At 41.4% G+C, this 17,804-nt stretch overlaps 1 protein-coding gene across 1 annotated transcript; it reads left to right on the forward strand.

Moving 5' to 3' along the window:
* The first annotated feature begins 13,707 nt into the window (after positions 1–13,707).
* LOC140977670 (uncharacterized) lies at positions 13,708–14,529 on the forward strand. The gene is made up of 2 exons (XM_073442414.1): positions 13,708–13,849; positions 13,904–14,529. The coding sequence occupies exons 1-2, from the start codon at positions 13,708–13,710 to the stop codon at positions 14,527–14,529; spliced, it is 768 nt and encodes a 255-aa protein (XP_073298515.1).
* Positions 14,530–17,804: the final 3,275 nt, after the last annotated feature.

Here is a 17,804-nt window from a genome sequence, read left to right on the forward strand (position 1 = left end):
CCTGGTATGAAAAGCAGTTTTAGGTACATCTTCTTCTCGAACTCGTACTTGATGATATCCAGAACGAAGATCAATCTTAGAGTAGACAGAAGTACCTTGCAGCTGATCAAATAAATCATCAATACGAGGAAGTGGATACTTAATTTTCACAGTAGCTCGATTCAGTTGCCTATAATCGATACACATTCGCATAGTACCATCTTTCTTCCGAACAAATAAAACTGGATCTCCCCAAGGTAATACACTCGGTCGAATATATCCCTTATCGAGAAGACCCTTTAATTGTTCTTTCAATTCTTTCAATTCCAATGGTGCCATGCGATAAGGAGCTTTTGATATAGGCGCAGTTCCCGGCATCAGATCAATACTACATTCAACTTCTCGATAAGGTGGAAAATCAGGAATCTCATCGGGAAATACATCCGGGAATCCTTTTGCAACAGGAATATCAGATAAAGAAGGCTCCTTCTTAGAGACATCAATAGCGTAGATAAGATAACCCTCATCCCCGCTATACAAAAGTCGAGACATTTCCAAAGAGGATACCAATGGAATTTTGGCTTGGGAACCCTTGCCATAAAAATTCCACTTGGGTCCATCAACAGGTCGAAATCGAATCACTCCATGAAAACAATCGACAGTAGCTCGATTTGTCATCAAGATATCCATGCCAACAATACAATCAAAGTCGTGCATTGGGAGGACAACCAAATTCAGAAATATCATATCATCCTCGTATATCAATACACAATTATGCACAACCTGCTCAGACAAAATAATATTTTCTGCTGGCGTGGCTATTGACAATGTATCATACAACGGAGTACACAAAATATCATGTGATGCAACAAATGCATGAGATATAAATGAGTGTGATGCTCCTGTATCAAATAAAACAAGTGCAGGATAATCGCAAAGCATGCAGATACCTGCAATCACACCACCAGGAGCTTCTTTCGCCTAATCCTCAGTCATGGCATAAACTTTCACTTGAGGAGGGCCGTGGATAGTCTGACCACCAGGTCCTCGGTATCGTGGAACATTCGACTGCTGAAAAGCGGGAACAGGAACAGCAGGTCTCATCATACTGGGGCCACCTCTAAATCCTGGCTGGGGTTGGGACGAAGACATACCCCTATTCGGACATACACGAGAGAAATGGTCTTCCTGTCCACACTGATAACAAGTACCAAACATACCTCGACACTGTTTGATAGTATGTTTGCCTCTACAATGACTACAATAAGGAGAAATCACTGAACTCCCTCTCTGGGATCCACTGGAACCCGAAGAAGATGAAGAAGCAGAACCAGTCTTCTTAAACTTCCTACCTCTCGGACGCAAGGTAGGCTGCTGAGCTGTCACTGGAGGTGGAAGAGTGTACTGAGGATCGTTTTAGTCCAGCTTCATCTGCCTTTGCTCGTTCAACTGCCTCTGCATAGCTCGTAGGCAAACCTGAAATGACAAAAGTATATATATCAGGATGCAATCCATTCACAAACCTGTTATATTGTGCTTTTGCATTCGCAGCTACGTGAGGTGCATACTTCACCTACGTAGAAAACTTCGAGGCATATTCTGCAACAGTCATCGTTCCCTGCTGCAGACTATTGAATTCATTCTCTTGGGCAGTATAATAAGAAAGAGGGGAATACTGCTCCAAAAACTGGGCCTTGAAGACATCCCATGTGACTTCAATCCCTGCCTCGTTCAATCCAATCTTAGCGGCTTCCCACCAAGATTTTGCTCGGTCTTTCAACTGATAAAGAGCAAGTTTCATTCTCCGACGTTTAGAATATTCAACAATATTAAACAAATGCTCAATATCCTTCAACCAAGCCTCAGCTCTTTCTGCACTCTTAGTGCCAAAGAACCTCGGTGGTTTCAAGTCCTGGAATCGAGCCATCACCAGATCCATGGACAATCCTTCGAATTGTCCAACCATCCTCTCAGTACTACTACCCGCAGTTTCATTTGTGGGATCCATCTACAAAATATAGCATAAATATATCAATTTCACATCATCATAATCTCATATCATTTATCTCATCAACAACTTACTCAAACTAAGTCAAGTAGGAACAAGTAATATAAATAAATCAAACACAAGCGCACAATTCATTTGTGCCTATTCAATGGTACACAAGACTCAATCGAGCATTCCCAGCTATCCTCTGATACCACTCCGTGTGGGGCCCTTAACTCTTAATCGTTATTACAATGCAATTTGATTAGGGTTAATTAATTACAGCGGAAAACGAGTTTAAAATTTCTTTACAATGAGCCCAAAATATGTTATTTCAATACGAAAAATAGTATTTCATCTCACGTCATAAAATCTGCTCACACATAATCAAAACAACTCATACAACAACAAATCATATTTCCGGGACATGTCCCAGTATATAGATACATATATATACTGGGAAACAAAGACATAAAACATCAGCTCGACTCTGAATCCCTCCAGAAGTACCCTCTCCGGTCTCCTGATATCCTGAAGTACCTGTCATTGTCCACATACAAAGACAACAACAGCCCCATCTGGGGTGAGCAAAGCTCAGTCTGAAACAACCACAATATAAACCCCAGATATCTAAACAATTACATATGTTATGCAATGCTTGTATGTGGTGGAGGTATCAGGTCAAATGCCCATCCATTGAGTACATGTCAGAATCAAGCGAATCGCTATCAAATCAATGCTCGAGCTGGCACACCGGCCTCAATCAAGGATTCTCATATGATAACGTCGACAAAGCGTCATCAAATCCCAAATCTCAATCAATCATCGGGTCCACAAATGATTATGCTTTAAGAGTCATGTAATACCAAACATAGCATCGTGTTCACAAACCCCAGAATCAAATCAAATCATATCAGAGTATCCAAGGATCATAGCTCAACATGTATGTCATGTATGCCACATCAACTCAACTCGTAAGGCATATTGACACATATTCTCAGTCAAATCAATCAAACATATATCATATGATACAGATACCTGTCGTATGTTACCCGGTCGCAACATACCTCAATTCTTCGTTTTCAGTTGATGTAGCTTGAAGATATCAGTATAATAATCTATCTACATCAATAACATATTCATTTCAATCAATAACATCATTCAAAATCAACAATATAAGTTTCAAATATCTTTTGAAACTTTGAAATTTCATATCAAATTCAAATCATAGCATAATCAAATTACGACTTCGAAACTTAGTTTCCTGTCATTTATTCTACCGCATATATGAATCTTGCCTTCAAATACATGATATTGCAGCACTTCAATAATTAAAGGTGCTAAAACTAGAAGAAACTTACCTCAAAAGGAAGCTCTCGACACGAGGATTCCGAATATATATTTTGTTCCATGTTTGGACAAAATTTCAATATAGTTTTTTGGTTTAGAATTCGCATTTCCCTCTTTTCCCTAATTTTTTCTTCTCGTTTTCTCTTACTTATGTTCTTGCCTTCTGATTATTCTGATATTCCTGCTCTATGTCCACGTAAACTCAAATCCACTGCCCTATGTTCACGTAAACTCAAATACACTACCTTTTGCAATTATGTGGACACGTATACCACATTTCAAATTGTTCAATCACAAATTGCCATTTTGCCATCAAATGTAAATCAAGTAGTTTTTCAATTATTTACGAAATTGCCATCAAATTTAAATCAAGTAGTTTTCCAATTATTTACGAAATTGCTATCAAATTTAAATCAAGTATTTTTCCAATTATTTACAAAATTGCCATTTAAATACATAATGGTTCAAATAATTATGAAGTATTTTCAACTTGTAAAATTTATTTCCATTTGCATAGACTATATCAACTCCATTTCCAAATACAATTATATTATCTGTTGATTTACTACTCATAATCTACATAATCAGATCATGGGGTCTCACACCGGTCGGATGATATGATTAGAGAGAAAGCGGTTGAAAAGCCCATTAATTTATCGACTAAACCAATATTCCCCCTAAACATGTGCATAAAAATTTTTCTTGGGAGATGAACTGGCGGTAGTTTGACAGATAACTCTTCATATCCTTTTGTCAGACATAATGATGGCGACTCTTCGTATGGTTCTTATCTATAAATAAAAGTAGAAGGGTTAGTTACACAATCACTTGAAACACAACACAGGTAAAGCAAGATGGATAAAGGAAGCAGTTCAAGCCAGCCGGATCTTGCTGAGAAGTTCATGGAGTCAAAATTTGAGGCCCGGAAAGCTGCTATGGAGGACAACATCTTGGAGAAGACGTTGTCAACCTGGACGAAAGTTCAGGAACTCCAGTCTTCCCTAGGGAGAGGACTTGTTGCTACCCTCAAAGGGGTGGCAACTCTGAAGAAGTGTCAGCGGCGCCTTCGCGTTGCTGATGCTTAGCACCGCTGATACTTCAGACATCTTCTCTGAGGAAGGTGTCTACCTCCTCATGCTCTTAAAAGATCAGAGGACTCTGAGACGGATTGCTGTCACAGAAGACTTTTTGCGCACCTCTATCAGAGGGCTGACCACATGGTTGGCCTTCTGGAGGATGGCGGTTAAGAAAGAAATAGCTGTTGTACGCTCCCGTCTTCATTAATGAAACTACTTTTATGTTTTACTGTTGTCTATCTCTTTTTATTCCTGCATTACAAACAAAAAAAATAAATCATATCAAGATAAATCGATTAAACCAAGCGTATTTCGGAAATATGTGAACTTAGCCTCTGGTAACGGTTTCGTGAATATATCAGCTGCTTGTTGATCCGTATGAACATATTCAAGCCGAATCTCTTTCTTCATGACATGTTCTCGGATGAAATGGTGTCTGATGTCAATGTGTTTTGTCCGAGAGTGCTTAACAGGATTATATGTGATTGTTATTGCACTGGTGTTGTCGCAGAACATAGGAGATTCAGTAGCTTGAATGCCATAGTCTTTCAATTTCTGTTGTATCCATAGCATTTGAGCACAACAACTTCCAGCCACGAGATAATTCGCTTAAGAGGTTGATGTAGCAATGGATGTTTGTTTCTTGCTAAACCACGATATCAGTCTATCGCCCAAAAACTGACATGAACCTCTTGTACTTTTCCTGTCGATCTTGCAACCGGCATAGTCTGCATCTGAATATCCTACAAGATGAAGACTGGAATCTTTTGGGTACCAAAGTCCCACATTAATAGTGCCCTGAAGATATTTAAGAATACGTTTAACGGCAGTAAAATGAGATTGCATGAGATTCGCTTGAAATCGTGCGCATTAACAGACATAAAACATAATATCTGGTCGGCTTGAGGTTAAATATAATAGTGAATCAATTAATAATCTGTACATCTTTGTGTCCACTGAGATTCCCCATTCATCTTTGTCCAGTTTGATTGATGAGCTCATTGGTGTAGTAGTTTGAGAGCAATTTTCCATTCCAAACTTTTTCAGCATATCTTTTGTATATTTGGCTTGGTTAATGAAGATATCATTCTTTGACTACTTGACTTGCAGCCCCAGAAAGAAGTTTAGTTCTCCTATCATGCTCATTTCAAACTGTTCCTGCATTATCTTAAAGAATCTCTCACACAATTTAGGATTAGTTGATCCGAATACTATGTAGTCCACATATATTTATACAAAAAACGATTTACCATCTTTTGAGAATTTAAACAAATTTTTGTCAACCGTTCCAATTGAGAAGCCCTGCTCAAGCAAGAATTTAGATAACGTGTCGTACCATGCTCTTGGGGCTTGTTTTAGTCCATACAATGCTTTATCTAATTTATAAACATAATCAGGATGAATGTGATTAATAAATCTAGGTGGTTGCTCTACATATATTCCCTCGTTTAGCAAATCATTTAAGAATGCAGATTTAACATCCATTTGATATACCTTGAAATCTTTAAATGCTGCAAAGGCCAAGAATATTCTTATTGCTTCTAGCCTAGCTACAAGAGCAAATGATTCGTCAAAGTCTATTACTTCCTCCTGTCTATAGCCTTGAGCCACTAATCTAGCCTTGTTTCTTATTATCGAACCGTTTTCATCCATTTTGCTTCTAAACACCCATCTGGTGCCAATAAGATGTACACTTTCAGGACGAGGATCTAGATGCCAGACTTTGCTTCTCTCAAACTAATTGAGTTCTTCCTGCATAGCCTCTATCCAGTTTGTATCATGCAGTGCATCATCGATTTTCTTAGGTTCTATCTGAGAAATAAAGGCTGCATGCATAAATTTATTTATCATTTGATTTCTAGTTCTAAGAGGGGCAATAGGGTTACCGATGACCAGCTCGAGTGGATGATCTTTTTTCCACCGGAGACATGATCCATATGGATTTGGCTCGGTTGGTTGAGTGATTTCATCTTCTTGTACTAGTGTCTCTTCCTCCATTTGAATAATTTCTGGATCATTTGTATGTTGAGTTTGTTCTTGAGCGGTTGGATCTTGCCCCAATATGTATTCACCAGTTTTTCTCAAATCTATATCGTCATCACTACTAGCTTCAAGGTTAGTAACATCAAGTTTATTAATCAAATCATGAATGCTGCTACTACTATTGTCATGACATATGGATGATTCATCAAATACAATATGTATGGATTTTTCAACAGTGAGAGTTCTTTGATTATAAACTCGATGTGCTTTGCTCACTGCTGAGTATCCCAAGAAGACACCATTATCAGCTTTCACGTTGAATGTGGTTAGTTGTGTCTTGCCATTATTATGAATGAAACATTTACAACCGAAAATGTGGAAATATCCAACTTCTGGTTTCTTGTCGGTCCAGATTTCATATAGAGTATTTTCATGATTTTTATTGATCATAGACCGGTTTTGAGTATAACAGGCTGTATTGATGGCCTCCACCCAAAACCGTTGTGAGATACCGGATTCTGCCAGCATGGTCCTAGCTGCTTCCTTTAATGTGCGGTTCTTTCTTTCAGCTACTCCATTCTGTTGAGGTGATCTTTCAGCTAACAGTTCATGTTTAATGCCATGATCTTCAAGATAAGATGACAGGAATTGGTTCAGAAATTCAGTTCCTCTGTCACTCCTGATTCTGTCTACTGCTTCAGTTTTCTCATTTTGAAGTCTTTTGAGAAGCTTGATTAGTTAAGCTGCGGTTTGATCTTTGGAGATTAAGAAAGTTACCCATGTAAATCTGGAGAAGTCATCAATTACCACAAGAGTGTATTTCTCATTAAGCTCATCACCGGTATCGGTCCAAACAAATCCATGTGAAGAAGTTCCAGGCATCTTGCTGATGAGTTTCTTCCTTTGTTCTTGAAGGTTGAGCGGACTTGTTTACTTAGTTGACAAGCTTTGCAAATTCTATCTTTGGCAAAGTCAATGTTAGGCAAGCCAGATACCAGTTTAAGCTGGCTAATAGTAGCATGTTTCATGTTATGTATATGTATTTGTTATAACATTACAGGTCTGTTGAGTCTGTAGACTCACTAGGTGTGAATGATGAAGGTGAGCATATTGATCAGGAGATTGGAGGTGCCGAAGACTGAGTAGGTAGGGCTGGATGTGCGCACGCTAACCCGAGGACCTTATTTCTTCCGCACATCATGTTTATGAGATAGGAGTTATTATTGGATATTTTCAAACTATGTCTCTTTTTATGTTGACGATTCGATAGGAGTTTTGAGAATATTTTTAACTGCAGTAATTTTCAGTATCAAATTTCTCTTACTTTAAAAATATGTGATTTACAGTAGTTATTGTATGTATGCTTGTAAATGTTTAATTTCGAAATGTAGCTTTTAAAAAAAAAATTAGTAGACGTTTCATTTTTTGAATGTTCCAAGAACTATAAATCCAATTGCATTAATACTCATATATGAACAACTTTGCCAATGATCATTCCAAATATCCGAACATAAAGAAACTTTATTATTTAAGCTAGAAATTTACTTAATTATTCTTTTTTTTTGTTCAAAAACTAATTCTTTAAATGTGTATTTTAATGTATTTTGTGGTATATATTTGATTTATGATTTTCACTTGTTGAAATCCAAATTTCAAATGATAATTTATCATAAAAACTAAAAGTAATTTGTCCAATTGCACGATATATGGTGGTTTCTTCTCTAAATTTAGATTTTGAATAATTAAATAGTTGATAATCATTGCTTGTCTGAAACGAAAGTGTCGGTATTTGAGTTTGAGAACGATGAATATCAATTCTCATGAGATGATTTTTCTCGATGTGTAATGTTAAAGTTCTATAACTACATCCTTGTTGAAATTTGTAAGTTTTCAAATAACATTTGCATTAGGCTTGCAAATCACCGGAGAGAAGCGTCTCCTTTTCCAAATGTTTGGTAAATATATTAGATGTGTGGTGAGGCAACGCTCAAGTTTTAGAAGACATCGAATTGCTCATATTTTCTTGACTAGGATGATGATGTGTTTGATGAGCCACCTCTTGTTCTTGTTGTTCCTCGTAGGAAAAATCAAGATCATAGTCGTCACTGAAGAAAATCACGATCCTCAAATTCGGACATAATGCTCTTTCCTTTGCCTTTATCACTACGATTTGAACTGATCAGTTGTATAAAAATAAAATTGATGTTGTTTAGAAAAATAAATGAACAATTGACAATATTCGAAGATCATTATTTTTTATAATAGAAAATAAAGTTTGAATTGAGAATTAGATAGTGAGAATTCAGTTAATTGTGTGGAAAAAATTGATGGACGTAAATTGGGTTCCGGCTATTCCGCCGAATTTTTTACCCCAAGTAACGCCGTTAAATTCGCCGTAAAGGCCACTGGATTTGCGCTTCGCTTCGTGTGTTGACCCTACCTATAACCAACATACGGGCCCAGGCAACAAAGGCTGGTCTGACTACGTGGCAGAAAGCACGTAACGTTTCTTTTTGTTCCATGGAGTGCATTCTTTTCTTATATAATAATTTTTATTTATTTATTTTATTTTCTCATTATCATAATTTTTAGATAACTATTTTTCTGTGTAAAATATAATCAATTTTTTTTCGAAACATATCCTCTTTCATATAAATTTTTTTTTATGACAATGAAACATGATAAAATAAAAACATGAAGGTCATATTTGAACGAAAATATTTATTCCAACATAATTATAATTTACACAAAAAATTGTACATTTATATTTATATTAAATATATATGTGTGTGTGTGCACATCGACTGGAAATATATTTTAGCCATCATTTAAATTTTCAATTCAAATGTTGTGTTTTAATTTTTAAGGGTAAAGAAGCTTTCATGATTAGTTTTTCAAAGCACTTTTTCCTCTAAGATGACAGTAATGATTAGGCCTCACAATCTTTACATTGATTTGGGGGTAACATGTAGAATTATTTTATTTAAAATAAAACTTATTTTAAAGATTTCAAAACAATTTAAGGTGACAATTTATATATATATTGATGATACCCTGGAACGTCTCGGGCCATGGAGCCGGAACATGTAGCCGGGACATGAATAGTGCCCGGATCAGGGAGGGTGATTATTCATGAGATAATAAAGCTGGCATATTGGAATAGGTCGGCAAGGAAGCCCGGTCCCTGGAGGGCCCGAGACGATGCAGGGACACTCCAACGAATTCAGAAAGGTGCCAGGCCATTAGAGCAATCGGGACATAACCTCCCTAGGACATTATATGCTCGGGCTCTCATGTAGCTTCCGGGATACTTTCTACTCGGACTACTTCGATATAAAAGCTGCATTCAATGGCGCCGACAACGTAGGGTGTGCGCAGCCGACCTATCTCTAACAAGTAACATAAGTAGTTGATAAAATCAGGTGGGCTGGATGTGACTAGTATGAGATTTGACGTGTCAGAACAATAGGGTATAATCAGCCGCCCCACTATAATTAATAATCAGCACAAGGAACGAGGTCATCATTGCATCATCTACTATAAATACCAGGTTTTATCTTTACATTTATTATCTATTGACACATTAAATATCCTCATTTATTGTTCATTTACTCTCCACTCCCTACACCAATTATACAACCATCACTTGGTTACATTGGTTTTCTTGCTTGAGTTCCCTACTAACTTAAGCATCGGAGTGGTCACGCCGGACACCCCTCCGGCGCCCATTCACGTGGTTACCATCTTGTTCGCAGATCCCTCAAGCCAATCAAGGGAGGATAGAAGTTTTTAGTCTTGACGTCCAACTCATATTTCCCTCGATATATTGATAGCAAACCCGGTAGAGTACCCGACCCAACTCACCTCTTTCACCCAGGTTACATCATTTGGCGCCGTCTGTGGGAATTTGAGTTCTGAGACGTTGATATGGCTCCTACAAGAAGAACGAACCAAGACACCTCTCGAATCCAGGAAGAAAATAACACTCATCTTTCTGGTGCAGGTGGCCCGCCACCCACTGGTCCCCGGCCTACTATTAACTTGACACCGGTGGACCTATCTAAAATTGTCTCCGATGCCGTGGAAGCAGCCTTGGCAAAAATGCCCCTTGTTAATCATTCTACTCGACCCGAACAAGAACAAGAGCATGCACAAAAGGAGCGAGAGGAAGAGAGAAGGGAGGAGGAGAGGGAGTCAAGTGCATGCTCTAAGTCTCCCACTGTGGCAGAAGAGTTGGAAGATTTGAGAAAGAAGGTGAGAGTGTTGGAAGGGCAAGTTGTTTCTAAGAGCAGCGCTCAAACTGTCAAGGGTTGCCCATTCTCTTATACCATCATCCGGGAACCACTTCCCGGGCATTTCAAGTCAGCTAGGGTTAAGGACTATGATGAAAGTTCTGACCCTGAAGAACATCTGGCCAGATTCGAAAACATGGCCATGCTACACTGTTATGGGGATCAAATCAAATGCAAAGTATTTCTAACAACCTTGATAGACTCAGCCCAAAGATGGTTTGAAGGGCTAACACCTCAAAGCATTCATTGCTTTGAAGATTTTCAAAAGGTATTCTTGCATCAGTTCAGCAGCAGCAAGAAATACAAGAAGACTGCCTTTAGTCTATTTGAGGTGAAGCAGGGCCAAGATAAAACTCTTAGAGCCTACATCAAGAAGTTTAATCGAGTAGCTTTTGAGGTCCCCGCATGTGCTCCAGAGACAAACGTCACAGCTTTTATGCAAGGATTGTGGGAGGGAGATTTTTTCCGCTCCCTGACCAAGAAACTGCCCGGGAACTTTGAAGATCTCTTGTCCCGGGCGGAAAAATACATCAACATGGAGGAAGCGCAGAATCAAAAAAGAGAAGCCTTGAAAAGAACCAGAAGAGACCGGGTTGTCAGACCCGAGGAGAGAGCCCACAAGAGAAATGGTCCTGGACACTTCTCTCATGTACCCTTGAGAATTGCCCGGGATCGAGAAATTCAGGAATGCAGTTCAGACATAGCCCCGCTTCCCAGTCCAATGGCGAGGGCACCAAGAGCAGAAAAGATAGGGTTTTACACCCTTCACAAGGAGTGTTCTCACAACACGAATGAGTGCTGAACTTTAAGAAAGGAATCCAGTAGGCGTTCTATGCTAGCACCTTATCCCCCCCAAGATAAGTCTAGACAACCACCTTGGTTGTCTCGACGCCCCGGACCTAATACTCCTCAAAAGTCAACAGACATCCCGAGCAAAAGTTGAAGGGAGGAAGCGAGTTCCCGGAATGAAAGGAGTAGACAAGCAGAGAGGAAGGGCCCTTCCCCGAGCCGAGGAGTAATAAAAATGATTTCGGGAGGGTCCACAGACGGTGATTCCAACCGAGCTCGGAAGGCAAGAAGCAGAAGGGAGTGCTTGGAGGTTGATGGGAGTGGGAGAAACGAGCCAGTTATCAGCTTTGGCCGAGAAGACCTCAGGGGAATCAGTCTACCCCACAATGATGCTCTTGTTATCCAAGCCCGAGTGGCTAATTATGATGTATTAAGAGTATTTGTTGACAATGGCAGTTCTGTCAATGTCATCTTTAAACAAGCACTGGTCCAAATGGATTTGCATGAATATAAGTTAGAGGCGGTTGAGACTGCCCTGTTTGGTTTTGCTGGACATGCCGTGTACCCTGAAGGGGAAATCACCCTGCCACTGACCTTGGGGACCGGGGACTTGAGGAAAACTGTGATGACAGTCTTTACAATGGTGGATGCCCCGTCCTCATACAACATCATCTTGGGGAGGCCAGCTCTGAATGAGATGAGAGCTGTGGCCTCCACTTATCATCAAAAAAATTAAATTCCTGTACGCGGAGGGGTCGGAGAAGTTAAGTGAGATCAACCCTCTTCTCGGAAATGCTATGGGGAGACTATTCGGGTAGATCAAAAGAAGGCGAGAAGGGAGGGGAAGGGAAAGGAGAGTCAAGGGGAGGTGTCCAGAGAGAGAGAAGTACATTTTGTTGCGGAAGAAGAGCAAGAAGGGGTGGAAATTGAGCCGGGAAAGCACGTCCGGGTGGCGCGAGACATCTGCGCGTCCACCCGAGTAAATCTCTTAAATTGTTTAAAAGCTAATGTTAGTGTTTTCGCTTGGTCTCAACAGGAATTAGCCGGGGTCTCACCCCAAGTGGCTGAGCATAAATTAAATATCCTCCCGGGATCCCGGCCTGTGAAACAGAAGAAGAGGCATTTCGGCCCTGAAAAAAGATAAAGTAATTGAGGAGCAGGTGGGAGAACTATTGCGGGCCGGCCACATCAGAGAAGTCAAATTTCCTACTTGGCTATCAAATGTGGTCCTCGTTCCGAAGGCCACGGGAAAGTGGAGAATGTGCGTCGATTTCAGGGACCTAAATAAAGCCTGCCCCAAAGACTGTTATCCACTCCCCCGGATTGATCAGCTGGTGGATTCAATCTCCGGATGCGAGTTATTAAGCATTCTGGATGCTTATCAGGGGTACCACCAAATCCCCTTGGCTCTTGAAGATCAAGATAAAGCCAGTTTTATCACTTCCGGGGGCACCTTCTGCTACGTTGTTATGCCCTTTGGATTGAAAAATGCTGGGGCCACGTATCAACGCTTGATGAATCATGTCTTCCGAAAACAGATAGGTCGGAACATTGAAGTATACGTGGACGACATTCTTATCAAGACTCGGAAAGTCTCCTACTTCATTGATGATCTGGCTGAGACCTTCACCACCTTGAAACAATATGGAATAAAGCTCAACCCAGCTAAATGTGTATTTGGGGTAAAAAGTGGTAAATTCTTGGGTTTCATTGTAACCGGTCGGGGAATAGAAGTTAACCCCGAAAAAATTAAAGCAATCCTTGACATGCCTCCCCTCAATCTGTCCAGGATGTACAAAAATTGACCGGGAGAATTGCAGCCCTGTCACGCTTCATTTCTCGATCTGCTCATCGAAGTTATCCATTTTTCCAAGTTCTAAGAAAAGCGCAAAAATTTGGTTGGGACGACAAATGTGAGCAAGCTTTCCAAGATTTGAAGAAGCATTTGGCCGAGTTGCCTGTTTTAGTAAAACCAGAGTCTGGGGAAAAATTATAGATTTATTTGTCTGTCACTGAATATGTTGTTAGCTCTGTGCTCATCCGGGAAGAAGGAGCTGATCAAAAACCAGTATAATATGTCAGTCATGCCCTTCGAGGAGCCGAGTTGAATTAAAGTGAAACAGAGAAGATAGCCCTGGCCCTGGTGGTAACTGCCCGGAAGCTGAGACCTTATTTCCTCTCTCATCCAATTGTGGTCCTCACTAACTCCCCACTCGGGAGAATCATGACACATATCGAAGTATCGGGCAGAATGGTTAAGTGGGCAATTGAACTCGGGGAATATGGCATTGAATATAAACCTCGAGTTGCTATAAAAGCTCAGGCATTGACAAATTTCTTAATAGAAATGATTCAACCGGGAGAAGAGGAAATGTGGAGAATTTTTGTTGATGGTGCATCTAATTTATCTTGATGTGGGGTGGGGGTGGTTTTGATCGCTCCATCAGGAGAAAGGTTCAAGTTGGCTCTAAGAATCGACTCCAGGGTCACCAATAATGAAGCTGAATATGAAGCCGTTCTGGCAGGATTACAGGCTGCCCGGGAAGTTGGTGCTTCCCGAGTCATTATCTATTCTGATTGTCAATTAGTGGCCCAACAAATCAAAGGAACATACGAGGCCAAAAATGAAAAAATGCTCAAATATCTAGGGCTCATCACGGCCCGGGCAGCATCTTTTATCGATTGGAGCATTGAGCAAATCTCTAGAGAATATAATAGAGAGGCTGATACCTTGGCCGAATTGGCTGCTTCGAAGTCAGACATAAGCACTCGGGAAATCCTCTGTCTCACCCGGCTTGTGCTTTCTGTTGATGAAGAAGTACCTCCGATTCAGAAGAGCTCATGGATGACCCCTCTTATCGAGTACATAGTCCGTGGCATGCTCCCAGAAGATCGGGCCCAAGCTGCGAAAATCAAAAGGCAAGCACCCAGATTCGTCTTTTTAAATGATGTTTTGTACAGGCGATCATATCAGGGCCCACTTCTCAAATGCTTATCAGAAAATGAAGTGGAATATGTTCTCCGAGAAATACATGAGGCTATTCTGGAGAACATCTCGGTGGAACTGCTCTGACCTGGAAAGCAATATTGGCCGGATTCTGGTGGCCCCAAATGAATTCAGATGCTGCTCAACTTGTACAGAAATGTCAGGGTTGTCAGTACCATTCTAATTTCCATCATCAACCAGTTGCTGGCATGCAACCAATCTCAGCGTCATGTCCCTTTGATCAGTGGGGCATGGATATTGTGGGCCCTTTCCCCGTAGCCCGGGCACAGAAGAAATTTCTCCTCGTGGCTGTGGATTATTTCTCTAAATGGGTAAAAGCCGAGCCATTAGCCAAAATTACTGAAGAAGAGGTCATGAAATTTCTATGGAAGAATATTTTTTGCAGATTTGGCATCCCAAGGAGATTGATTTCAGATAAAGAGAGGCAATTACAGGGGAAGAAAATTACATCTTGGTGCCGAGAAATGAAAATAACTCAATCTTTTACTTCAGTGGCCCACCCACAAGCCAATGGCCAAACTGAGGTTACTAATAGGATCATTGTGCAAGAATTAAAGGCCCAACTTCACGGGAAAGGCAAAGATTGGGTAGAAGAGTTACCAAGTGTATTGTGGGCCTACCGGACTACTCCACGCATATCTACCCGGGAAACACCTTACAGTCTGGTTTATGGTTCAGAAGCTGTTTTTCCTGTTGAAATAAGGCAATCTTCTGCTCGGGTGGAATCTTACCCAAGTGATAATGATCAAGCCCGAGCTATTGAGCTCGATCTGATAGAAGAAAGAAAAGATCGGGCAGCCATCCGAATGGAAGCCTACAGAAGCCGAGTGTTGAAATCATATAACAAGAATGTTCGAGCCTGGGACTTCCAGGTTGGTGATTTAGTCATGAAGAAAGCAAAACCAGTCGGTGATGTGGGAAAATTAGAAGCACGATGGGAGGTACCTTTCAAAGTAATTCAAAGAGTCAGCTCAGGTGCAGCTTGTTATTTGGAGGACCCCCAGGGACATGCCCTTAAAAGACCCTGGAATGCTTTTCATTTAAAGAAATATTATGTATGAAGAATTGTATATATTATTTGTTCTCTTAATAAAGAAATCATTCAGCAATTGATCTACAAAGCCCAAGGACCCGTACCTTGGCCCGGGGACCAGTACCCCGGTCATCTGCAAAGCCCAAGGACCCGTACCTTGGCCCGGGGACCCGTACCCCGATCATCTACAAAGCCCAAGGACCCGTACCCCGGTCATCTACAAAGTCCAGGGACCCGTACCCTGGCCTGGGGACCCGTACCTCGGTCATCTACAAAGTCCAAGGACCCGTACCGTGGCCCGGGGACCCGTACCCCGGTCATCTACTAAGACCAGGGACCCATACCCTTGCCTGGGAACCCGCACCCCGGTTATATCCTAAATCCCTGGACTCGCACCCTGATTATTTTTCAAGATCAGTTGTTTACTAAAACTGAAGGATCACACCTCGACTTAAGTATGTTTAAGGTTGATTGAGATCTACAAGGGCATTTGAAGCAAAGTTTTATATTACTTGGAAAATATTATTAAATGCAAAGAAGGTGGAGCAGAACATTTTCATTAACATTGGAAAAAATTTTACAAGGTGCCCGGAAGCCCGGGAGTAAAAAAAAATGGGAAAACAAAAGATAGAATCATAGTCTATTCTGGGTCTTTTCTCTTCTCTTCATCCTCATCTTCCAGGAGAGCCGCAACAGCCTTCTCCAAATCCGAGAAATCATCCCGGTCTGCTGGGACAAGGCCCGCCTCTTGAAACTGCTCCAGGCACTTGTTGAAGCACTGCTCGAAGTAAGGGAAGGCTTTGTTAGCCACCATCTTCTTGAGCTCCGGAGACTTCATGAATCGAGCCATTTGTTTCTCCTGAGCAGTCTTTATCAGGCTTACAGCAGCCTGGAAATCTTCAGCCCGGACTCGGGAGGACTCCGCCTCTGCCCTAGCTGTCTTCGCTTCTACCCGGGCCTCCGCAAGCTCTGCCTGTACCAGGTCCATTTACTGTTTCCATCCGGCCCTCTCCCGGGACAGAACATGCTCATGAAGCTCCTTTACTCGGCTCAGTTCCTCCAGAACTTTTTCATGCATTTCTCGGGCCGAGGAAGCTTGTTGATTTGCCTTTCTGGCTGCCCCAACCACCTGCTCGTAAGCAGATATGAGCATCTGCAAGCCCTGCAATTAAAAGAAGGATTAAACCTTGTTGCGTGATAACATAAATAATACATGTTGAGGAAACTTACAGAAAAGGACCGAGCAACCCCCTCGTATAACTTCTGATTGGGGTGAAGTCCCTTGAGGTGCTCTATCTCCTCGGGACGAAGAAGGCCTCGCACCATCTTGGTCAGGTTCAAGCTCACATCCTCACCAAAGATATTTGGCAAGTCCAAGGTCACCCCGCCTTGGGAGGTAGGACTAGTGGATGAGCCGGGAGGAAGGTTCTGTTGAGTGGTGGCTTCAATTTCTTCCTCTTCCACTGTCACTACCTCAAAGGCCGGCTCAGTCACAGCCTTCCTCTTACGATGGTTAAGAGACGTCGGGTCCTCCTCAGTATGCAGAGAAGTAGCCTCCTCCCGGGTAGGGACCGTCTCTTCCCGGGCTTTCGCCTCAGCTTCTGCCCGAGCCCGGCGTTCTTCCTGTTCTTGGGCTTCCCGAGCTCTTTTCTCCGCCCAAGCCTGCTTTTGCTCGGCCTTCTTCTTATCAGCCGCTTCGAGTAGGCTTGCCTTGATCATTTCTTCCTCAGCTGCATAAAAAAATAAAAGTTAGAAATAAAACAAAAGGGGAAAAAATTCTAAAGCTAGAAGGGGAATAATTTACCGGCCTGTGACCCAGCTTGGCTAAATTCATCTATCAGCTGATCCATGGGGTCTTCAGGCCGGGTTCCGACCCCATAATATACCAAATTATCCCCCCCCTCCCAATCAACACTGAGGACAGGAAGGATTGGCCCTCTATAGCATCCCAAGCTTGGGTGAAAGGGGGAAGAAATTTGTAGTCTCGGGGGAGCTCAGGTTGCTCGGGAAGGGAAGATAAAAAACCCAGATCGCAGGCTGGAGGGGTCGGGAATTGCAGGAAGAAAAATTTTTTTTTCCACCCCTTCAAAGACGAAGGGATGTCTGTTGAGAATCGGTATTTCATGCGAGCCATAAAAGAAAAAACCCCGTCGTTAAAACGGCAAGAGTAGAAAAAATGGAAGATTGGAGAATTAATTAATAAGTTTTTCATACGGAATAGAATGAAGGTGGCTGCCATAATTCGGATGGCATTAGGATGAAGGTGATTGATCGAGAGCCCAAAGAACCATGCAATTCCCTCGAAAAA

The sequence above is a fragment of the Primulina huaijiensis genome, chromosome 5 (genome assembly GCF_012295235.1).
Source record: "Primulina huaijiensis isolate GDHJ02 chromosome 5, ASM1229523v2, whole genome shotgun sequence".
NCBI classification, from domain to species: Eukaryota; Viridiplantae; Streptophyta; class Magnoliopsida; order Lamiales; family Gesneriaceae; genus Primulina; species Primulina huaijiensis.

Coding starts and splice junctions, on each gene's coding strand:
- LOC140977670 (XM_073442414.1), top strand. CDS start 13,708: ATGGTTAAGTGGGCAATTGAACTCGGGGAATATGGCATTGAATATAAA. Junction 13,850..13,903: donor GTGGAGAATTTTTGTTGATG/GTGCATCTAATT, acceptor TCGCTCCATCAG/GAGAAAGGTTCAAGTTGGCT.